Here is a 25,864-nt window from a genome sequence, read left to right on the forward strand (position 1 = left end):
TTATCCGTGGGAGAACTTAAAATGCGAGTATATATAGTACTTATGAAGTTCACAGTCACTAAGAATTAGTGCCTGTCCCGGTCTAATTTAAAAATCGCATTAACTCTACACTCGCATTTTTGTGATACGCAGAGGAGCGCCAGAATAGAAGGAGAAAAACACACACAGAGGCAGGGAGAGAGTGCAAGCGTAGCGGTACATTTCAATCTAAATCTGATTTAGAGCGTTTCTTTTTTAACCTGATTTGAAAGTTTCACACACATTTCACCTAACCTTAGATATGGAGCACATAATAAGTAAAAGTATTTACAGGTGTAACCATTCAGAAAATGTTTACGGCCACTTACCTCAGCAGTCTAAAAGTGGGTTTGTACAAGAAGTCATTTGTGAGAATGTCTCTTCTCTTAGAGTGGAAATGTCACGTCATTTTCGAATGCGCTTATTAATTTAGACCAGGGGTGCGGGTTGGGGGTCTATGCTAAAGCCTAACCCAACTAGCATAGCATGCAAGGCAGGAACAGACCCTGAAAAGGACACCAGGCCCTCGCAGGGAAAAAAACATACACACAGACACACACTAGGGCCAGTTTAGCATCGCCTATACACCTAACCTGCATGTCTATAAACTATGGAAGGAAGCTGGTGATTGTGTATGACGAGTTTATACGCCTGTTTCTTTCTACTCCATACAATTGTCCAGTGTCTTTTCTAATACCATAAAACACATTTTCCAAACATAAACTTTTGTTTTTGACTGTGTGTCAGTATAGCGCAAGATTCACTTAGTACGTACGCCAATTATATAAGGCCTTGGAAAAAGAAGTGCTGCTTGTAAGGTCGGGGCAGCTTGTGGCATTTGCAGACATAGCTGCATGCGTCAATCGTCAGCTGCACTCTCATACATTTTTCAAAATGTTTGCCTAGAAGAAAGATTAAAGTGTTGATTGCTGATCCTTCTTTCAAACCAACATTTTTTTGGTTTATCTGTCTACCTGCTGAATTCCAGGAAGTTATTTGTAAATATTTTAAACTTCAACATTAGTAAGCAGTACTTTAAATTTATAATTGAAATGAGAATAGCAATTAAATTCTTGTAGCAATCCTGTTTAATAGTAGTGTGACAGTTAGAGGCTTTGTCCACCTCTTGAACCCTCAGGTACCACTCTGAACACCAGGTAAAAGTATAAATATTCTTTATTTTATAAGAATATTGTGCACAAAGCACTCTCCACACCCTATTCATATAAATCGCAATTCTCAATAAACCAATCCTCCTCGCCCAGACACTTTGCCACCCTTCCTCCCAGCTCAGCTCAATGTTCTGGGCTTCCCAGAGTCCTTTTATACACCCTGACCCGGAGGTGTTCCCATTCAACAGTCCACAGTTCCTTTTCCCTTCCGGGTCAGGGTAAACAGTCCTTTTCTTCAACCCGGGAGCACATCGTTTCTTCCTGTCACGTGACCATGACGTACCCCCGGGTTATAGGGCACATGCGAGCCTACGAGCCCCCCTACAGCGACGCCTGGTGGCCCCCAAGGTATCCAGCAGGGCTGTGTATAAAAACTACATAGTCCATGAGGCCCTGCTGGAACTCAGGGCATGTCCACGCTGCTGGGAGAGCTCCTCCTGGCGGCCTGGGGGTGAGGGCCGGAGAAAGAAGCCGGCAATCCACCACAGTAGTTTGAATTTTTTTGGTTTGAAACTAAATTATATTTGTTTGCACGACTGGTAACCACTAAAGCCAAACTTTTCTTCTCTCCTACAAACCTGTAAACATTTTATTAAATAATGTAGTGTGATGGAAACCCGGGCATCAACAGCCCAAACCCCAACACGAACATACAAGCACAGTCCCGGGTTCAATTAAAGGTTGATTTATTAACCAAATCACATTAAATATGTCACAATAAGCACAAAAACATAGTTTTTCTCTCCTCGCTATAATTTTCTCACCACCACACTGTCCTCCTCCAGTCAAGTGTTGCCTAGGGAGTGCGGTCCCTTTTATTTCAGACCCGGGAGTACTTCTGGTGCCAGAGCGATTGCCCGATGGAAGCACTTCTGGGTCACACGAAAGTCCATTATAGCTTGTAGAGATAGATAGATAGATAGATAGATAGATAGATAGATAGATAGATAGATAGATAGATAGATAGATAGATAGATAGATAGATAGATAGATACTTTATTAATTCCAAGGGGAAATTCACATACTCCAGCAGCAGCATACTGATACAAAAAAAACCAATATTAAATTAAAGAGTAATAAAAATGTAGGTAAAAACAGACAATAACTTTGTATAATGTTAACATTTACCCCCCTGGGTGGAATTGAAGAGTCGCATAGTTTGGGGGAGGAACGATCTCCTCAGTCTGTCAGTGGAGCAGGACGGTGACAGCAATCTGTCGCTGAAGCTGCTCCTCTGTCTGGAGATGATACTATTTAGTGGATGCAGTGGATTCTCCATAATTGATAGGAGCCTGCTGAGCGCCCGTCGCTCTGCCACAGATGTCAAACTGTCCAGCTCCATGCCTACAATAGAGCCTGCCTTCCTCATCAGTTTGTCCAGTCGTGAGCCGTCCTTCTTCTTAATGCTGCCTCCCCAGCACACCACTGCGTAGAAGAGGGCACTCGCCACAACCATCTGATAGAACATCTGCAGCATCTTATTGCAGATGTTGAAGGACGCCAGTCTTCTAAGGAAGTATACCCGGCTCTGTCCTCTCTTGCACAGAGCATCAGTATTGGCAGTCCAGTCCAATTTATCATCCATATCTGTCTCCCTGTAGTGCCCTCTTGTGTCCCCCAGTGACTCCAGCAGATTTGTTCTGCTGGACTATATCTCCTGGCATGCCTTGCTGGTTTCCTACTCGGCAACGACATCCAGGGCTGTTGCCATCTAGCATGCTGGGGGAATAAAAAGCCTCCAGTGACGTCTTTCTTTCCCAGTGGGCTGTCCGTCCATCCCTTTTAGTTCTTCCTTCTGGGTCTGATCCCTTCTTCCTCCTCGGCCGGGATGCTTATCTGCATATTAGGAGTCTCCCGTCTGGGTAAGGAACCATCCCCTCTCCTGGCTGGGATGCTTATCCAGCCCATGTGGCATCTACTGTAGGTACACTGTGGCGGATGGCCAGGGCGAGAGAGTAATTTCAGGACAGGTTTTCCCCTGGACCAATAGAGGGCAGCCCCCTTGGCTTGCAATGTGACCACGGGTTTGGAGCATGGAAGCTCATCCCCGCTGGGGCCTGTGGCCACCACTAGGGGGCGCCTGGATGTTTACAGGGCCCTGTTTGGCAGCACTTCTGCCACACCAGGAAGTGACTTGGGAAGAAGGTCGTTGGGCGCCAGGAATTCATTGGAGGAACCCTGTGAAAGGGGCCAGTCGCCACTACTCAAGGGCCAGAGTCGGGAGGAAGAAGGGCTAAGGAGTGGCGGCGCGAAAGACAGTGCTTTGGTGTTGTGAACATTGTGCTCTTGTGGGGAGCGAAGGAAGTGCTTTCCCACCTGTAACTAAATGTGTCTGTGTCAGGTTAGGGCAGCCGTATGCTCCCCGGTGGTCCACAACATATTCAAAAAATGAATGAGTATGGAATGCCTGCACTGAAACCGACATTCAACAAAATGCATTAGCTGAAGGAAAATATGAACAGCCACAGTTCAATGGAAGTCATAAGGAAGAAATATTTGAAGGCATGTTGTGTTCTTAAAAATTCTCTAAAGTAAATATAATTGTGCTTCAAAATTCACAGTTAAAGATTTTCCACCTAAGTAAGGCATTAGTGTGTGTCGACTAGCACTAACCAGCATTCCTAATCCCCATTTTTTATCTGCCATTTTAAATTTTCTTCATTTTGTAGAGTAAAGTTTGGTTTGGAGATGTCTGATATTTGTATTGTCCTGGCTCCAGCAGACCCCCGTGACCCTGTAGTTAGGATATAGCGGGTTTGATAATGGATGGATGGATGGATGGACATATTTGTCCTCCTTCATTGACTACTTCTGGAGGATTCCTTGCTGTACATTAACTAAGACTTCTTTGTACTACATTACCAAACACACAATTCTGTATAGTAGAGAAAGTATAAGAATCGTGAAAGAATTCGACACTCAAGAGTTTGATAAATCTCAATGTTTTAGACCTTCCTGAGTAGTGCTGGGTGGTATGACCAAAATTCTATATCACTGTATTTTTTAAAATTATATCGGTTTCACTGTATTTTTTTCCCATGCATGAGTGGACGTTAACCACATTTCCACTGCAATTACTGGCTAAGAATAACCAATTCCACTGTCAAGAGCATTGTACATTGTACAAAAAGACATTTTAATGTGCACACAAGTATTAATCCAGGTTTGCATGGCCCCATAAAGTGATAGTTTTCAAGGGGGTGGCAGTAATGAAGAGAAGGAATCACATTGCATGACAGTTACAGTCAAAATAGTCTTTTTATTGAACAACGTTTGCAAACAACTTAAACTATAATTTTGACAACATATTTTCAACCATCCAAAGAGGCATTTAGACTTAGTCAAATATCCAGAGGTGCTTGTCAAAAGTTGTATTGCACTGAACACGTCTTAGAAAAGGAATAAATTGTAAATATTTTTTGTAAACCAACTACACTTTGTTAATGTTAACCATCTCTGTCCACTGACAATGTTAAAGGGACTTTTTAAACATCTTTACCATCATTAAACTGCATAATATTTAAACTAATAAATAATAATAAAATAAATAATAGTGCAACTTCCAGTAATAATACTATTACTTCAAGACTTCAAGCCCAGGTGCATTACACAGTATTCACCAAATAAAAATAAAATAAAATAAAACAAGTGCAACTTGGTGAACCATCATTAAGGCAAATTGCATTAATATGGACCTTGCTTCAAGCTAAGCTATAAACATAAATAATAAAACTGTAACTTGCATTTATAATGCTACTAGACAAACAGCCCATTTCGACAACGTAAGATGAAGCGGGCACAAGTTTGTGTCAGCAGTGTATGAAGAACAAATGATAAGTAATGAAGAAGTTGTTTTGTAATGATTGTAGTCCGCTTTACTCATTACTGTACAGGCTTGTACTGTTAGTTGATGAATTTTTCCAGGCCTATAGTATTATATTGAATGATGAATGTTCCAGTACAATATGGAATAGTAATAAGTATAAGCACCACAAACCTGATATAGGTGTATTGAATGAATGTGTAATTAGGCCTCAAGCTGTAGTCGAAATCGCCTTTCAGGCCTCTAGAGCTTTAATCGAAAGTGCGCCTTTCTCTTTGAATTTTTGCGGCCGTAAATCCGCACCTGCCGCGATGTTGGGGTTGGGATGTCGGTCTCGTAAGGTTTTTCGGGCAGCTGCACAGAAGGCGACTGCGCATTTGGCTTCGGACGGACGTGAGTGAGTGAGTGAGGAGGAAGGCGAATTATGTATTAAGATTTGTGGTATAGCCCTACGGAAGTGTATTAGGGCCACAGGTGAAGAAAAAAAAAATACGGACACAGGGAAGGAAAAAAAAAACTATATGTCGAGAATAAAGTCGACATGTTGACTTTATTCTCGACATTTCCACTTTATTCTCGTAAACTAAACTTCATCCTAAAATCAATGTTTAATTCACTAGATTTTTCTCAAACCCCATCATAAGTTCATGTAGCACATTAAATGCTTTGTGTTAAGTGTTCCCTACGCGTTACGCGCTTCTTAAACTAACTTTCTCTTGCACTAAGAGGCAGCGATCGCCACACAGAATACATTCACTTCATGATATTCCTGCTCTCTGAAAATTTAGAATGCTAAGATAAATACTTGATATAATTTTCATGATGAAATGCATTAAAGTATGTATTAAACATGCACGGTAGTGCTAGTCCCTCGCAGTAAGGGGTTGTTCAGTGTAGAGAACTTTATGGCCGGTGTGACGAGGCTCCAAAAAATTGGATGTATGAATGGGTATCGCACAGACTTAACTTAAATATTTTGTAAATGTTGGGTTCGTGATCTGGTGGTCGGAGACACGAACACAGAATTCAATGGATGTTCTTCTGAGCAGGCTTTCTTTATTTCATGCATGCTGTCTTTGTCTGATGTACCAAAACCCCCAGTTAGTAGCCTTCCTTTTTCTTTCTCCACATAACCAATCGCCACACGATAAACGTGTTTGTGAAATTAAAACTAGTTATAAACTTAGACCACGGAATGTTCAGAACTTTAAAAAAAATCTTCATTATACATGTTTAATTATGCCATCCATTCAGGGTTGCACCCATCCCAGCAAGCATTGTGTGCAAGGCAGGAGGAAACCCTGAACGTGGTGCCAGCACATCGCAGGGTGAATACGAGCAAAACATACACTAGCAGGGTCAATATAGCATAACAAAACCCGCTATCCTACATGACTTTGAAAGGAAACTGAAGCACACCGAGTAAACCCACCAGAAAAACATGCAAATTCAAGGCAGGAAACACCCGGGACCCCCTTGCTACAAGGCTGCAGTGCAACCTCCACGCCACCGTGCCCCCACATGATTAATACATGCTTTAATGCATTTCATTAAGAAAATGATGTCAAGTATTTATCTTAGCATTCTAAATGTTCAGGGAGCAGGAATATCATGAAATTAATGTATTCTGTGTGCTGTCTGCGCCTCCTCTTAGTGCAAGAGGAAGTCAGTTTAAGAAGCACGTAGCGATTAACATGGCTCCGAAAACACAACACAAAGCATTTAATGTGCTACATAACTTATGATGGGGTTTGAGAAAATCTAGTAAATTAAATATTCATTTTAAGATGAAGTTTAGTTTATGATGCTCTACTTTAATAACAAATTACGAGAATAAAGTCAACATGTCGACTTTAATCTCGACATAAACGGCAAGAATAAAGTAGAAATGTCGAGAATAAAGTCAACATGTCGACTTTAATCTCGACATAAACGGCAAGATTAAAGTGGAAATGTCGAGAATAAAGTCAACATGTCGTCACACTATTACATAGTACCCAGGTACATTACACAGTATTGAAAACAAATAAAACAAGTACAGCTTGGCTTGCAGTATTATCCAGTAGTATAGAAACAGTATTCACACATTTGAACATAATGGTCCACATCTGACCTTTTAAATCTGAAGTATCTCCAGACAACAGATGTGACTCCTATTTCCAGCAAAAGTTCTTCTGTGTCATCATGTTCAACTTTATTGTCAGCTACAGCTTCAGTTTCGGAATGTTCTCTGTCCATTTTCACCACGCAATACCTCCACTACCGCGTGTACTCTGTTGCATGCATGTTTAGTGGTGTAGCAGTGAAAAAGTTCCCCCTTAAAAAGTTTCCCGCTGCGCCACGTTCCGAACGTTGTTTAGGCAATTTAAACTGGTGTTGCGATATAAGAAAAATCCATATCATAACAAAAATAAAAAACGATTTTCGGTATGAACCGGTGTACCACCCAGCACTATTCCTGAGTCTGAAAATACCACTTTTGAAATTATGTCTGTCTGCATGTAAATACAATAACTTGAAAATGCTTTTACCTGATCAATGAGATTTTGTACACCTGCTTTATATCAAAAATAAGGAATCCTATCAACTTTTGGGCCACTTCTTACATCTGGAAGTGATACTTTAACTGGATACTTTCATGAATTTTCAAGTAAACTATGGTTATAATTACAGATAGATGATTCAAATTTTGTATAGATATTTATAATGATAAAAAACAAACAGATATGAAATTTGAGAAAAATTACTCAACCAGAAGTAGTATTTTATTTAAACAACCATACTAAATTTTTTATCTCGGAAATATAAATGTGTATACGATATTAAAAGCTTTATTTAGTATAATGCAAATTCTTTCAATAACTATTATTAATTTTATTTTAATTTATACATCATCAGTTTAACAATAACTTGTAAACATTGAACAGGCCATGTAAATATAAAGATGTAATGGGAACAACAAGCTGCCACGTCCCCATCATGTTCCTGGTAATACACTGAATTTTATGAAATTTTTTTTTATTTCTGCCATCATTGTAATAATTAAATTTAGTGAAATACAGTTTTACCTATAGCAATTTATTGCAACAAATATTTTATAATACTAACACTTTTTCTATGTTTTTAGGTGACTATAACTCTTTTTACTTTGCACGTAATCGAGGTAATGGAAATGTAATCATGAAACAATTCCACCTCCCTAAGTGTGAAAATATCATTTTAATATAAAGTTTGATTATAAATAGAGTTAAATGATTGTGTATCACTATTATCAATTAGTTATGATGAGAAACAAAGAGATATGAGATTTGAGAAACATTGTGCAACTAGAAGTGGTTCTGATGACCTTTTCCTCTGTCTCAGTATACGAAAGTCGAGGGGAGCGCACTCCCGATTTTTTTGTTTGAAATTAATTTCAATTCAGTTCATTTTTATATAAAGCTCAATGTTGGAATTGTTCCTGTCTTATGTGTCTGCAGTGATCTTGAATTCAATTAGCCGGGTTTGTTATGTTATCTTATATAGCATACTTTCTGTTGCCAAGCTGAAAATGTTATAAAACAAGATAAAATAACGATATTCAATAGAAGCCACAAGCAGGATACAATATGTTTAAATATACAAATGAGTGTATGCATATACTGTGCATATGTATTTGTAATTGTTAGGTTAGGTTCGTAAAGTTCCGGAAACTTACATTACTTTCATGGTATAAGCACATCTCTCAGACAATCTTGAATAATAATAATAATTATTATAATAATATATTTTATTTATATAGCACCTTTCCCATGCTCAAGGCACTTGCCGAAGATCAGGTTTAACTCCTGGATGATAACTGTCTGTGTGGCGTTTGCATGTTTTTTTGTGGGGTATTCTCCAGGCACCCAGGGTTTCATCCCACCTCCAATAATCTGCGACTAGTTACCCCTGCCACTTTACCCCCTTGCTCACCAGCATGCGGTGTTCAAAGCTGCCTACACGTTTTGCTTTGCCTGTCTTTTCTCCGAATTTCTCGCCCACCTGATCCATTGCTTGGTAGCCTTGTCTTGACATGTGATGTTTTCGCTGATAGAGCAGTCAATTGTGTGGAGATGAAAGACAGCTGCTCAGCAGAGAGTAAAGCTTCCAGACTTTAGTTACACCAAATGAACAAACATTGTGCCGTCTTTTTGTCTTTATGAGATGTTTCATTCTACACAGTTTTCACTGGTTCCACTACACCATATTTTAGCCATAAAAAAATAATGCAAAACAGGTTGCTACTTGTCACCAGGAGAAAGAGAGGATGAAAAAGGCAGTCACTGCTGCTTTGTGTAATTGCTCCTAAAGCATAAACAGACATAGGCAGTAAAGCAGAAATGGCACTGTAGCTGTCTTTTACAGCGCTCCATTATCGAATTAATTATCAGCTTCCCTATCGCTTGACCAGGTTATTTCTGATGGTTTCATGTTCCTGATAGAAACTCTTGACTGGACATTACAGTGAGCTGCATAATGACTCATTAGCTTGTTAGTGGCGGGGTGGGGTTGGGGGGGCATTATACAGGGAGTATTTTCATGATCCACCAAAGTGACCTCAAGTAGTGAACCCTCTTTGTCTTTTTAGGTCTCTTGAAGACTTCTTTCACCAAAACAAAGAAATGATTGCAGTACAACAGGATTTCATCAACAGTTTCAAGCGCAAAAGACACTTGGAGTTTAGCCAACAGACAGCGTTTCAGGAGGAGGCTCTGGTGGGTTCAGTGATTCTAGTGCTTAAATGAATGCTAAAGTAAGGAATTGCTGTTACAGAGGAAAAAATTAAAGTGATTCCTGTCTGTTTGTCATACTGAAAACATAATGTGCTGCATACGCTTTTTTGTTTTTAAATCAATTAACACGATTTGTTAGAAAGACGACTTTTTTCAGGTGCTGTTCCTAACAGGATTTCCCTTAAGACTAAAGTTCTTTGGCTTAGCCTCTCCCAAACCTACTACTTTCTGTAATGGAGTATTTCGCTGATCATTACTATATGGTTTGTTAAGAACAGCAAATGCCCTCCAGGTAGATTGTGCCAGCTCAAGCCCCAGGTTCACACCAAGGTCCTTCTGTATTACTTATAGAACTATCAAATGTGTGAGTCTTACTAACCGAAGGTTGTAAACTGGATATGGACTCAGGGCGCTGGGTGCAGGGCGCATCGAGGCGCACACACACTGCACAGAAAACACAGAAACGAGAAGGTTGTAAACCGGATGTCACGCGCACTGCCACACTGCAACGAGCCCGCCACCTGTAAACTAGACTTGCTCTAATCCACTGTGCCAGTAATGTAGATCACATAACGGTCATTCAGTTTGGCGCCCGCCCCACAGTCCAGAGTCAAACGCAGCGGCGTCCCAAAACGCTGTGGCGCCCGCCCCACAGTCAAACGCAGCGACTTCCCAAACCATGGCAGCTTCCCGGAGTCAGTAGGTGGCGCCCAAATAACACAACGTAATGTGCCGTGGCGCCCGTCCCAGAGTCAAACGCAGCGGCTTCCCAGAGTCAGTACGTGACGCCCAAACAACACAACCTATGAGCCACACTTGCTCTAATCCACTGTGCCAGTAATGTAGATCACATAACGGTCACAGACTCTAACCCAGCGGCTTCCCACACTCAGTGGCTGGCACACGAACACCACAACCTGTAAACTGAACTTGCTGTGCAAAACTCTGCCAGCAGTTGGTGTCAGCAAAGGCAACGGAATCACGTCTCCACAAAACGACACCGCTCTACTACAGATATGCTTATGTAGTTAGATGACATGTCCCCAGACGCACCCACCTTCCATGATATGTCATCCATCCAGATATCGGACGGAACAAAAACTGATTGCCATTCTTGGATTTCCGATTCGCTAGCGAATCACGGGCTTACTAGTTATAAAGATTGTAGTACTCTGTAGAACTCGTGAAGATTCACCTAAAGACTTTTTAATACTGTGACCCAAGACTTGTGAACATACATGGGGAGGAGGACCCAAAAATAATGAGAATTTTTTCTGGAGGCTGGAGGGGCGTTCGTTCCGACGTTTGCCGCTAGCTGCTTGTACTAAACGGCCCTCTATGTCATTTGGCCAAGCAGCGTCCTTGGAGTGCTCAAGTGATTGCGTGATGCAGTGTCGAGAAAACGATCCAAATTGTGGCGATCAGGCACAGCACACAGCATTGAGTGTTCGGTGGTTTCTTACACAAAACGGGATGCCAACGGTTTCCTGCCCCCCCCCCCCCCACTTCCTGGACCTTGCACCCTGTGATTTTTTTTCTCATTTCCAAGAATGAAGAGGGATCTGAAAGGAATGCGCTTTCAGGGTGTAGAGGAGGTTTCAGAACAGTTTTGAAAAATGGAAAAAGCGGTGGGACAAGTGTATTGCATCTCAGGGAGAATATTTTGAGGGTGATTACATTTTGGAAATGTTCTGAGAAATATACGATTATTTTTTTTTTTTAATTCTCATTATTTTTGGGTCCCCCCTCATATAATAGCAGAGATACCACCCTCCAATATCAACTGTGTGCCTTGATCAACAAATCGTTATTTTATATAGTGCCTTCAATCATATTCACCGCAACATAATGGTTATACAACACAAAAACCTAGAACATCCTAATTCCCTCATGAATGACTGTATCCCCCCAGGTCAGATGTATGCTTGTACAGCAATTCATTACTATGTGTAAATGAGAGGAAGATGGAGGCTGTCAGGGAAAGATCATCTCTGTAGACCTAGGCTTGCTTTTTGCACTGATGAATTTGTTCCCCACTAAATGGAAGTAATAATCTAATGGAACCCTTTCAGTCTGGTTTCAGAGCACAGCCCAGCTGTCAAACTGTTCTGCTTCAGGTAACTAATGATTTGCATGTGGCAGCAGACCCTGTACAAATCAGAATTCTAATTCTGCTAGACCTTAGTGCAGCATTTGATTCTGTCAAGTATGATATTCTACTGTCCAGAGCGGAGAACATGCTGAGTATCTCTGGCTTTGCCCTCCAGTGGTTTAAGTTCTCACAGACTGATTGACCAAAGTTCTTCAGAGTTCACACAACTAGTCACACAACGACTCCCTCAAGGCTCAGTCCTCCACTCTCTGCTCTTCTGTATCTTGACCATATTATTCATGGCTTTGGACTGGGTTATCATTTATATGAGGCTGCCACTCAGATCCATTTCACTCTTCAAAGTGAGTTTTCTCAGCTCACAACTTGTCTCAGTGAAATTAAAACCAGAATGGAACGTAACAGTTTAAAATTAAACTCCAAGAAAACCAGAGTGATGCTGATTGATACTTCAGAGCATGAGCTCCATACCAATCACGGGTGATGACCTCATCAGCCCTTCTTCTTCTGCAAGGACTCTTTCTGTCATTCTTGATTCCTCCCTTTCTTATTCTGCCCACTTAAATCACATCGGGTCACTTTCTTACGTCCACTTCTTCAACATGTCCCATGTTCGCTCATTCCTCTCCTTTTCCAGTGCTGAGATACGTGTCCTTGCATTTATTCCATCCTACATCAAGTACTGTAACTCACCCCTTTAAATCTTTTATCACAGCTCCAGTGGGTTCAAAACTCTGCAGCAAGAGTCCTTATACAGATCTGCCCCTCCTTCACTTTCTCCCATAGGATTGAATATAAATTTCTGTTAATAACCTATAAAACTTTAACTGGCCTTTCATCGGACTACACCGCCATCACTATGCTCCTGGCCACTAAGGTCCACTGATTCTGTGCCCCAAGCTACACTGCTCTATGGGTGACAGGGCCTCCAGCTCCATGGCGTCCATACTTTGGAATGACCGCCCCAAATGAAGGAGATCAGCTGACTCCATTCATTCCTTTAAAAACAACTTAAAGCTCATTTGTTCAGGAAGGTGTTTAACTCACCCTGAGATGCTGACCCTTCTTTCAACTTACCCTGTCTGTCCAGTTGCACAGGTTGATTTGTGTTTGGTTCACACGCAATGTTTTCCATTCAGACTTTTCTTGTCATATTTTGTATTTTTATTCCGGTTTATTGTCTCTTATTTCAAGTCAAAGCATTGTGTTTCCTGTTTTTATCCTTATTTACACGCAGTGTTGTATGCAGATATAACTTGTATCCAATGCTGTATATGCCCTGTTGCTCATACTGAATGGGAAGGGTGCTATATAAATAAAATGCATTATTATTGTTATTCAAATTCCCTCCTTCCAGTTTCTCCTCGCTGTCATAACCTCTTACTCAAGGTATCACTGTGAACGTTTGAAACTTCCTACCAGTCTTCACTGGCCAAGCCTGCACATACAGTGTAAAAGTACAATGTAATAATGCAAAGAGAATTAAACAACGCATTAAATACGCAGGCTGCAGCTTATTTTACTGTAATGTTTGTTCAGTGACCCATTTAATGTGGGCTCAGTATAAAAGAAGGTAGAACAAGCAACCTCCTCACAGCCTCAAACTGCACACAAGTATGCTCCACCATTATCGACACGCAATTATGATGCCCAGGTTTGAACAGCGGTTGGCATTACCCACTTGAAGTCAGGTGGGCGATAATCATGTACTGAGGATGAGCCAGTGCGATGAGGGCTCAAACCAGTAAAGGTTGGTGGAAAAAGTGCATAGTGCTTTAATGAAAACAATTCAAACGGTGTTTAAAGTGCGCAGTGCACTTCATCAATAAATAACCCATAAAGCTAGAGTGCATGTGGAGATTAAAATCCCAGAGAATAAATAAATCCACAAAACTGTTAAAAATCGCAATTTAAAACACAGTCAGACACTGTCTTCGTCAAAAACTTGCGCCCCACTGCGTCGATCCACTTCTGCACCTCTGCGGCCCACCTTTTTTGAGGTCTTCTCAGGAGCAGAAGACACCTTCCGGCAAACATGGTTATCCCTGACATCCCTTGGCATCTGTAGACGTCTGTGCTTCCTTAGGGCTTCCCGGTGGAGATGGTCACTTACATGTGTCACTACTGCCATGCCTCCTCAGTGTTACACTGGGTCTGCTGCGATCCTGAGTTTGCTGTCTCAATCATCATCATCATCATCATTCTCAATTCTTTTTGCTTGCCCCTCGCTCTTTTCCCAGGCTTCCTTTTAACGACTTGCAAAACATCAGTAAAGAACAGCTAAGCTGATTGCACTCGCACATAATAAGCAATCCGCTCGTCTCCCTCCTAGTGAACCCCCTGCAGCCACCCACCCAAAACAACATGGAACCCCATAATGCAATGTATCACAGCAAGCAATATAATGTTTGTGCCAGCAGCTGATTGGTGCACTGCAAAAACTAGACAAAAAAAAATTTAAATGGGAGTTATTTTGCTTGTTTGTAGCAAGAAGATCTGCCGAAGGGTAAGCAAAATTTACTTGACTATTACTATTACTTGATTATTATTAAATAATCATAAATCCAAATTTTTGGATAAGTCAATAATTCTTACAACGAGCAAAACTAGATTTAATATCATATCATTTTCACTTTTGCAGTGTATTGCACCCAACCAGATTTTCTTGCTCTCAAAGTCCATTGAAGTGTTGAGGTGAGTGTGCAACACCCCACTTAGTTAACCGTGTCCTTTACTCTGCAGGGAAATCCACCGCAAAGCAAAGCCACGTGGAAGAAGCTGAAAGCTGTCAAAGCCGAAAACCGTGCGTTGATTGAGAAATCTCTCAGCACAAGTGCAATACCAGGTGATTAGCCCGTTGATCCATCAAGTATGTCTGTTGTTGTAAGTGCTGCTCCAAAACCACTTGTGCTTGTGGTTTGAAGGGTGATGTACAATATATCTGTCTCTTGTTGATTAATATTTAACTAGTCAGTTAATTAGTTATCCACGCTTAGTGAAATAGACACAGGCCTCACCTCTCCCTGGGGGCTTATTACTCACTCAACACCTATAATTTTCTGTTGTATTTCTCAATTGCAGACAAATTTGATCCTGGACAAGAAGTAGCAGAACAACCACTGAACTCACTCCACCACAAAATGTCTCTTTGTTCAGAACACGGTGCTAATGATCAAAGAATCGCATTTCCACGGCAACCATACGGACCAGGATATCGAGAATTTACCGTTCTGCCAGCACAAAAACTTGAAGGTAAGAAACCACTAAAGAAGTGAAAGCAGAACAGCTGTCCGGGTGATTAAATCATTTTTTTTTTCATGCAATTAATCTTAATGGTTTTTATACGAGGATAAATGTAATTTATATTGAAATGTATTTAATAATGAAAAGCGGGGTTAAACCAGAAAACACATGAGGCCTAATTTTGGAAACACTGTACAAATGATTCCTCTGTTTAATGGCTTATTTACAGAAGGCAATGCTAAATCTCAGACGTTGCTCTGCCTGTGTTCTTTCCGCCTGACCAACACAAAGCTGAAAGAGTAGATATATAACTGGGTAAGCCAGTATTACTGTATCAAGAGCAGTGTTACATAATCAGATTACTTTTTAAGTAACTAGGGGGCTTCGACCCCTGCTTGCTTTGCTCGCCAAGCGCCAAGACATGGCCACTCCTCCGAAACCTCTCTTAAATGGTAATACAATGGGAAACAAATAACAGTTGGTTTTTTTTACTTCCTCTTTGCTCGATCAGCTGCTGGATTGCTGCTGCTGCCATACCGCATGATCTGAACTTCGCTCGCCTACCCCTCCCCCCCTTCCCCTGCCAGTGCTACACGCTGTTGTGAAGAGGGGGGCTGAACGCACCCCAAGGAGACACGGTCACTCCTCTGAAACCCCCTCTTAAACGGTGATACAATGGGAAACAAATTCCTTTTTTTTTATCCTCCTCTTTTCTCGATCAGCTGCTGGTTTGCTGTTGCTCCCGTGCCACGTGATCTACATTTCATGCGGCGCTTCGAACATTTTAAAGTCACTGCCTTGTCTCTCTTCTCCCCCAGACATCCTCAAACACTATTCGACCTCTTTTCACTGTTCCGTTATTTCACTGAGTACTATTTTCCGTTTGTTTTGCGCTAATGTGAGCTTTACTCTCATTTTCTTGAGACTTTCGAATTTTCCTACTTCCATTATCTCTAACCTCCTCTGCATGCGTATCACAGGACTTGCTTCCAAAGGTTGTAAGTATGACGTGACTTGTCCATCTCGAGTGATGTGGAAGTGTCTCTCTGTCTCTCTTCAAAAGATCACGTCTCGTCGCAGGAAAAAAGTCTTGTCCCAAGTTTTTTTCTTACAGTTATGTCCATAAATATTTGGACAGAGACAACTTTTCTCTAATTTTGGTTCTGTACATCACCACAATGAATTTTAAATGAAACAACTCAGATGCAGTTGAAGTGCAGACTTTCAGCTTTAATTCAGTGGGGTGAACAAAACGATTACATAAAAATGTCAGGCAACTAAAGCTTTTTTTTTTTTAACACAAACCCTTCATTTCAGGGGCTCAAAAGTAATTGGACAAATTAAATAACTGGAAATAAAATGTTCATTTCTAATACTTGGTTGAAAACCCTTTGCTGGCAATGACAGCCTGAAGTCTTGAACTCCTGGACATCACCAGATGCTGGGTTTCCTCCTTTTTAATGCTCTGCCAGGCCTTTACTGCAGTGGCTTTCAGTTGCTGTTTGTTTGTGGGCCTTTCTGTCTGAAGTTTAGTCTTCAACAAGTGAAATGCCTGCTCAATTGGGTTAAGATCAGGTGACTGACTTGGCCATTCAAGAATTTTCCACTTCTTTGCTTTAATAAACTCCTGGGTTGCTTTGGCTGTATGTTTTGGGTCATTGTCCATCTGTATCATGAAACGCCGCCCAATCAATTTGACTGCTGTATTTAGCTGGATTTGAGCAGACGTATGTCTCTGAACACCTCAGAATTCATTCGGCTGCTTCTGTCCTGTGGCACATCATCAATAAACACGAGTGTCCCAGTGCCACTGGCAGCCATGCACGCCCAAGCCATCACACTGCCTCCACCGTGTTTTACAGATAATGTGGTATGCTTTGGATAATGAGCTGTTCCACGCCTTCTCCATACTTTTTTCTTGCCATCATTCTGGTAGAGGTTCATCTTGGTTTCATCTGTCCAAAGAATGTTTTTTTCAGAACTGTGCTGGCTTTTTTAGATGTTCTTTAGCAAAGTCCAATCTAGCCTTTCTATTCTTGAGGCTTATGAGTGGCTTGCACCTTGCAGTATTTACTCTGTATTTACTTTCATGCAGTCTTCTCTTTATGGTAGACTTGGATATCGATACGCCTACCCCCTGGAGAGTGTTGTTCATTTGGTTGGCTGGGGTTTCTCTTCACCTTGGAAATGATTCTGCGATCATCCACCACTGTTGTCTGCCGTGGACGTCCAGGTCTTTTTGCGTTGCTGAGTTCACCAGTGCTTGCTTTCTTTCTCGGGATGTACAAAACTGTAGATTTTGCCACTCGTAATATTGTAGCAATTTCTCGGATGGGTTTTTTTCTGTTTTCGCAGCTTAAGGATGGCTTCTTTCACCTGCATGGAGAGCTCCTTTGACCGCATGTTGTCTGTTCACAGCAAAATCTTCCACATGCAAGCACCACACCTCAGATCAACTCCAGGCCTTTTATCTGCTTAATTGTGATTAATGACATAACGACGGACTTGCCCACATCTGCCCATGAAGTAGCCTTTGAGTCAATTGTCCAATTACTTTTGAGCCCCTGAAATGAAGGGTTTATGTTCAAAAAATGCTTTAGTTGCCTCACATTTTAATGCAATCGTTTTGTTCACCCCACTGAATTAAAGCTGAAAGTCTGCACTTCAACTGCATCTGAGTTGTTTCATTTAAATTTCATTGTGGTAATGTACAGAACCAAAATTAGAAAAAAGTGGTCTCTGTCCAAATATTTATGGACCTAACTGTATAATAGAGAACCTAGCACAATACTTGTTTTATAGACATAAATATACCCGCCTTACTTATAGGTATTGTGGACCACCGGGGTGTGTCCAGCCACCCCTACCAGGCACATGATACGCATATGATATTTACAACTTCCTCGCTCCCCAGAGCACAGCAAAGCACCAATAGCACACGATTCACAGTCCTACCACCTCCACTCCTCCCTCACAAGCTTCGTCCTCTTCCTCCCAACTCTGGCTCCTCAAATGGAGTGAGGCGGCTCCTTTTATTTATCTCCTGGGAGTCCTCCGGGTGGTTCATCAGCGTTACCTGGACTTACTCCCAGGTGTGGTGAAAGTCCACTGTAGGGCTCTGCAGCTCCCCCTGGCGGCCCCCCACAGAACCCAACAGGGCTGTACCAAATCCCAACTCCCAGCATGCCCTTTGGGAATCCATAGTGCCACAGCCACCCGGGTGGGCTGCCCTGTACCGTTCCAGGGGAGATAATGTCTTGCAGATGCTCTCTTTCCCCTCTAATGGCCATAGCCGCCCGTCACAGCATACATTCAACTCTGCATGTGCTGCGAGGTAAATTTAATTGGCCCAGTGTAGGGTCACAGGGGGCCGGTAATCATTGCAGAAGCCCTGGGTGTAAGGTGATCTCACCTTTAGGTAAGGTGACCCACCAACCTACCTGGAAAGGGGTCTCTTCTTTGAACTGCCTTTCCCAAGGTTTCTTCCATTTTTTTCCCTATTTTCTATTTTTGGGAGTTTTCGTTGTCTTCTTAGAGAGTCAAAGCTGGGGGGCTGTCAAAAGGCAGGGCCTGTTAAAGCCCATTGTGGCACTTCTTGTGTGATTTTGGGCTATGCAAAAATAAATTGTATTGTATTGTATTACAGTACATGCAGTCCTTTGCAGGGCTCAATTGCACAGCCAGGGAGAAAAGGGTGTGCTGCATGCAATCCGGTAACTCAGCCATTTTCTAACCCACTTTGTTCTGAACGGGGTCATGGGGGTCTGCTGGAGCTAGCATAGGACACAAGACAGGGAACGAACCCTGGACAGGGTGCCAGTCCAAAAACCTTTTAATAAAGTGTCAGTTTAGTTTTCGCTATTGTAAGAGAACAGACAGACTGCAGTAAAGAGGTGGGGCACCACCCTGGTGACCCTGTACAGTTTAAGTGGAATAAATGCAAAACAAACATGCAATAATTGTGGAAACATCTTTCCAGACATGAGGTCCCAATTGGAATGTCTCAAGATGGCGGATTTTCCAGTCTTAAGTATTTATGACAGGAGTCCAGGTGGGCGGGCACCGGAAGGAACATCAGAGGTGTGGCAGCTGCCAGTCTTCCAGTCTGCAGAGAGAGAAAGAGGAAAAGACGTTAAGAGCACAGCACCAAACCCAAGAAGCTGTCCCCTATGCACACGTGATGTGCGTGACACTATGGTGAGATGTGGCGGTGCAGTGGCCAGTGTTCATACCGCTAACATTTAGGGCCTTGTGTTGGGGATGAGAAAAAGTAATGAATTTGATTTACTTTACAGCACATGAAGGATTAAATGTATTTATACAACACAAGAACATTTGTCTGTGTTTCTGGTCAGTTTCATGAAGGTTCATATATGGGCTTAGGATATGATAACAAATGCTGGCCAGTGAAATGTGCAGTTTTGTTAACAAAAGTTGAAAAGGTAACTAACATATATATGTTATAACATATTTAATTGTTTTTTGTGTAAGTAAGGAGTTAGTAATGTTTGCCAACATTAGTCAAGAGTAGTGCAGCATCAAAGATGGCCTCGTTATGCTCCATTGTCATCCAGTACCAGTTATTTCACCTCTGCCCAATAGTGTTGCTTCTTCAGGCTCTGCAAATAAGCCCACGACTCCCGTCTCCTCTGTAAGCTCTTGTTTTGCAGTAACCTTGCCTCATTGAATAGTGACCCGCTTCCTTCTCGCCCTGTGTTGTTTTACAGGTATGGCAACCCGCCTACTTGGACCAACCTTCGACAGCTACTCGTTGCCAGAACTGACCCGATATGACTGTGAAGTCAATGTGCCACTCCACGGGCACCTGAACCTATTGCAAGGAAGAGACCTACTGCGGGCACTTGACCAGGGCTCCTAAAAGCAGCTGCAGTAACCTGTAGCTTGTATCAGTTTAAATGAATGCAGCTTTTGTTCTTTTATTAAAAAAAAAAAAAGTATATATTTTTTTGCAGGTAGACAATTTCTAATACAGATATTACGATTTTACATACTTGTTCGCTGTGTATGCATTTACCAGTGGTGGCCTTTTCCTCTGTAGTAAACTCACACATTTACAGACCTGAGAGAGAAGGAGAGAGATTGTATGCGTTATTCAGTTCACTGTTAAGCAAATCTGCATTGCCTTAAAACGTAAAGAGGGATTTGGATTTTCTTTATCCATTTCATTTTTATTTTTTTTTGTTTTGGGAGGGGGACTGTGTTTTATGTAACAACTTTGCTAGTGAGATCCATTCCTGAGTGCATTGCAAAAGCTTGATCTTTCTCTCTCAACATATTCACGTAGGAACACACTAACCTTTTAGCCGTAAACACTTTGGTGTGGGAGAGGGTCAATGTTTATCTAAATTAACAGTAGCATATTTATAGAAATATAGAGAAAGAGAAACTTGGACTAGAGTGATCTCTGTAGCCTCCTTATCTGGAATTTCTCTCTCTCTCAAGTAAACCGAAAAGTGCACTCTTGAGCTTTTCCACATATACTATTCATAATTCACGTCGAAGCAGTTTCATATTAACTTGCCTTGGTACTTTAAAAAGATCTATCCACTCAGCACCAAATGAAGCCTTGTTCACATTCTTAACCAACATTAACAGCAAAAAAAAAAAAAGAAATGACTATTTTATTGTATTATTGTTATTAATATATTTTGTGTTGATTAGTATTTACCTGTTGTAAAAGTGGCATTTGAAAGCAATCTGAAAGAGAAATGTTGCAATCAGGTCAGTGCCGGGTAGGCAACTGATGTCCTGTTTAATGTGTAGCAGAATTTATGTTTGTAATTTAAGAAAAGTATATTTTATATATTACACACGCACACACATGCATATACGTATATGTACATATATATATATATGTGTGTGCATATATAAAAAAAAGTCGCACTGCATTACCCACATGCCTTTTTGTTTTGTTCTCAGGACCCTGATTTGCTCACCATTCTTGAACGGGCCCATTGCTTGATTTGCCTTTAGAGCTGACTACTCTACTTCTCGTCTGCATTTTTTAAATATATATATATATATATATACAGGGTGATTCATCCGATTTCAAAATGATTTATTTCACTTGTAAATCATTACAGAACAATGCAGTCAATTGTAAGTGGTTTAGGTGAGCGTAAAGTTAATTGTGTAATTTTACAAGTGCTCAATATGGCCTCCCGCAGCTGTACAGACAACATCAACGCGACAGTCAGAGTCATCCCATTCTCGATTGTCACTGTACTTGCGGCTCTTTCAATGCGATTTCCGGAGATCATCCAGTGTTGTTGGGAGTGGTGGCACATAAACAGAATCCTTAACGTACCCCAAACCGAAAAAAAGTCACACGGCGTGACATCTTGGGGGCCAGAAGTGGGAAGTTGCCAAATCGTGGGCTCCTTTACGGCCAATCCAGCGACAAGGGAGCTCATCGTCGTTGAGAAATGTGCAGACTGAAGGCAGCCATCTTGCGGTGACAGTCAGAAACTCTCCGAGCCCCTCTTTCAATTGGTATGTGCGCCTCATGGTTGTAAAAATATGGCACTTTGAAATCGGATGAATCCTTTTGAATCACCCAGTATATATAAAATCTGCCTTTCTGTGCCAGGGTGACACCCTTACCCATTTCTGCTGGTTCAACCAGTGAAAACTCTGCTATGCCATATCAAATTTGAAATGTAATTTCTAGCTTTCTGTACTGAAGAATACCAGTTGTATTTCCCTTGTTCTCAAGCTCTGTTTGATTTTTGTAAGCTGGATTGCTGATGCTTCAGAAGGTGGTGAAAGATGAGATGCCATTCATTATGGGAGGCTGCTCTGCCCTGACCAGTGCTGCGACTTCAATACGTGCCATGGCTTTGGGCTGTGCAAAAACTTGGTAACTCTGCACTGATAGCACCTAAATTCTGGAACTCTGTACCCCCCCCCCCCCTTTATAAAATGTCCTTCATCTAAAGACATTACCTATGAAAAAATAATCTTTAAGTCAGAATTGGACTGATGGAAAAAGAGCAAATGATAACAACCAAGATGGCGGATTCATGAGAAGGCTTCCCCTGGGACATGTCTCTAAATGTTTTGTGCTGCAGCTGGAGTGCTAACAGTGCCTGAACTGTAACCCAAAGCCCTTGGGCTGCCGGACCCCAATGCTTATCAATCCCCTTGATACCCTTTAAAATCCGCCTGATTATCTTGTGAAGAAGCTGGCACCAGTTTTGTGGTTACGTGGCATCTGATGGGCGACCTGCTGCCTCTTTCTCCTTCTTGTTTCTTGCCTTTTTAATAAGCTTGTTTTTTGTATCTCTTGACCAAACTTCTTTCATCGATGGCCATTTTTTAAGGTTTGATAGGTGCATTAAGTGATGACCAGTAACTTTTGAGCTCTGCTGCGGAGTTCGTATTGGCATTATTTGTGTAACGGGGGCCTTTAACCCAGTGAGGTGTTGTATCTTTACACTGATATCCTATTAAAGTATACTGATCCTACACTGCGCCAGACTCCTTGTTTGTTGTGTGTCAAGATGGCAGAGACCGTCATGTGAAGTAGAAGTTCGGGCATGTCAAGGGCTTTGTGAAAAATATTTGTCTACAGCGGGATGCAGCAGCAGTGAGATAGGCCTGATAAACTCTTGTAAAACCTGTTTAAACTCGGGTGCTCTTAATGGAGGGGTCAGAAGAATCATACATTCCTGAAGAAACTATGTTATTGTTTTTCTTTTCTTTCTAAGGTTGTGATGTGGGCTCCTTATGTGTGCAGGTTTTATAAAGTTGTGCAAATGGGGCAGGAGGAGGGACGCTTTGGGGTTGGTCTTCACAGAAGCAGCCAGAGGTCAAAGTGAGGAATTTTGCTGTTGTGCACCCCGATGAGAATGTGTGGCTGATACCGACCTGACAATGGCATGCAGCCTGTATAGATCAGGGGTCCCCAACTTCGGTCCTGGAGGGTCCCTTTGGCTGCAGGTTATCATTCTAACCCTTTTCTTAAGTAGGCAGTGCCGCTGTGCTGAACAGTCAATCCCATCTGAGCCTGATCTGAATACCACTGAACTTTGTCCTTATTACAGAGCTTTATCAGACTCGAGTCCTTCTGGAGTTATTAAGGTAAATAGTATCATAAAGTACATCCTTGTATAATTTCAAACAGTTGCCTGTATTTCCATTTGATTGGTTATTACTGTTTGTAATGTAATATTCAAAGGAAGTAAGATTACAAATTTCATTACAAGGCCAACACAGACCAGTGGTCTCAAACTGCAGTCCTGGAGGGCCGCAGTGACTACAAGTTTTCATTCTAACCCTTTTCTTCATTAGTGACCTGTTTTTTGCTGCTAATTCATCCATCCATCCATTTTCCAACCCGCTGAATCCGAACACAGGTTCACGGGGGTCTGCTGGAGCCAATCCCAGCTAACACAGGGCACAAGGCAGGAACCAGTCCCGGGCAGGGTGCCAACCCACCGCAGGACACACACACACCCACACACCAAGCACACACTAGGGCCAATTTAGAAACTGTTAATTCACTTCTTTTAAATTCATTTTATTTGACTTGCTCTCGAAGACTCAGACCCCTCAATTGTTTCTTTTTCCTTAATTGGCAGCCAAACAATAATGAGATACAAAATGAGCCAAAACAAGACCAACAAACTGTGTCCATCACACAAGATCTGAGAATCAAGACAGATGAAGGTCTCAGGAATGTTGATCTGCTCAGGTCAGCAAAACATTTGAACAAAGCTCTCAGAAAAGAGAAAATCGACAATTTTGGAATTGTGTGCCACTGTACAACGAGAGCAGCAACAAGCCATGGAATTAAAGAATGAGTTTAATGAACGACAAGACTCGGCACCTAATTAAGCAACTGGTTGGAGTTTGAGGCCCTGACTTAGTTGGTCTTCTGTTGGCTCACTCGCTTCACGTTTCATTTCTGTTTAAGGAAAGAGATGAAGCAATTCAGAGGAACAAATCTTAATAAAACAAGTCAATTCAAACGAATGGAAAAGGAGTTAATTAGCAGCAAGAACAGTGCACTAATTAAGGAAAGGGTTAGAATGAAACCTTCAGCCACTGCGGCCCTCCAGGACTGCAGTTGGGGACCCCTGGTATGTGCAGATTTACAGTACAGCAAAATTCTTGGCTGCATGTGCCAATGGGTGCAATTCAGCAGGCAGGGAGCCTGATTGCCTTTTATTATTATTTCCAATGGCAGTGCCATGGGACAGGGACCTAGCGGCCATTCTGTTCCTTAATTGCTGCACTTAAATGATCTTTTTCTTAAAATCCCCTTCCCACATCCTCTCTTTACAAACCTTCCTAATCCATTCTCACTAGAGCCAAGGGCTACAGCCTTCAGATGCAGTCCAAAGGTCACATTCTTGAAATGGCTGGACCTGAACAGCAAAAATGCTGGGGCCCTGACAGCACTTCTCCCTCAAACCTTTCAATTCTTAGCCTGCCCTTTGAGTCTGAGGTAGCACGGAGTACAGCCGAGCTGCACACAAATTCGACCAATGCGGCTTTCTGAAGCTGCTCTAAGGACTAAGTGTCATCACTCTTTCTTGGTTTCACAACCCGCCCGGATGAGCCTTTATCTTGCTGCCAATGGCAGGGGTCAGGGAGCGTGATAACGTGCGAGAGCAAAGACTGCGACAAGCTGGTGAAACATGGAAAGAAAGCAAAACAAACACAAAAAAAAAATCCCACTTTGCAACATACCGAAAAACAAAGTTTATTTAGCTTTGGGAATCCTGCCACACTGAAACAGCGAAGGGTTCAAGGAATAACAACAACAACGACATTTATTTCTAGAGTACATTTTCATACAAATGATGTAGCTCAAAGTGCTTTACAAGATGAAGAAAGAAATGTTTATAAAAAATAGAAATATAATACTAAATAACAAAGAATAAAGTAAGGTCTGATGGCCAGGAGGACAGAGAAAAACAAAAAAAAAACTCTAGGAGCTGGAGAAAAAAAAACAAAATCTGCAGGGGTTCCAAGGCCATGAGACCACCCAACACCCCCCCCCGGGCATTCTACCCAACATACATGATCTTTGCTTTCCCCTTGCGATTAATAAAGTATCTATCTATCTATCTATCTATCTATCTATCTATCTATCTATCTATCTATCTATCTATCTAAGGAATGGACTGTTCAGTATGGAATATGGAGGAGATGTTCAGCCTTGGCATGAGGAGACTCTCGTCAACCCACCATTCAGACAGGGCAATGTCAGCCATAGTTGAGCTCTGTATGTGTGGTTGAGGCCATTTTGAATTAATCTGATCTCTTATTATTCACTCGCAACTTGTTGCTTTTACATTGTGTTTATAAGAATTACTTCTGCATGCTTTGAAATCACTTTAGTTTTTCTGTCCTGTACCTCCTAATACCAAGTCAAGTCAAGTTGGGGAGCATGCACTGGTACAGCACGTTGCCGCACCCACTACACAACCAAATAACTCGGGATCCCAGTTGGCAACCCCCCAGGCAGACACATGGTCCAGTCCCACCCTCTGGAAATGACCCTCTATCTGCTGCAGCCAGGTGTTACGTGGGTGACCACTTGACCTGGTCCAGTCACTCAGGTCCCCAATGATGATGATCTTACGAGCTGGATCACCCTTGGGGAAACGCGACACATGGCCGTAGTGCCGTAACTGACAGTCCCTCACAATGCAGGTGATGTGCCTCATTTGGGACTCCATGAGTAACCACTCATTTGACACAAAGTCAAACC

The 25,864-nt window shown here is 41.9% G+C and overlaps 1 protein-coding gene across 1 annotated transcript in view; it reads left to right on the forward strand.

The window, feature by feature from the left end:
• Positions 1-22,613, forward strand: part of epas1b (endothelial PAS domain protein 1b) — a 143,305-nt gene extending 120,692 nt beyond the window's left edge. The window contains exons 13-16 of the mRNA XM_028820680.2: positions 9,623-9,749; positions 14,620-14,722; positions 14,959-15,129; positions 19,848-22,613. Of these exons, the coding sequence (XP_028676513.1) occupies positions 9,623-9,749; positions 14,620-14,722; positions 14,959-15,129; positions 19,848-19,999 (553 nt within the window). The 3' untranslated portion in view covers positions 20,000-22,613. The remainder of the gene's footprint in view (positions 1-9,622; positions 9,750-14,619; positions 14,723-14,958; positions 15,130-19,847) is intronic.
• The last annotated feature ends 3,251 nt before the right edge of the window (positions 22,614-25,864 follow it).

Source organism: Erpetoichthys calabaricus, chromosome 15, assembly GCF_900747795.2.
Source record: "Erpetoichthys calabaricus chromosome 15, fErpCal1.3, whole genome shotgun sequence".
In the NCBI taxonomy this organism is placed as follows: Eukaryota; Metazoa; Chordata; class Cladistia; order Polypteriformes; family Polypteridae; genus Erpetoichthys; species Erpetoichthys calabaricus.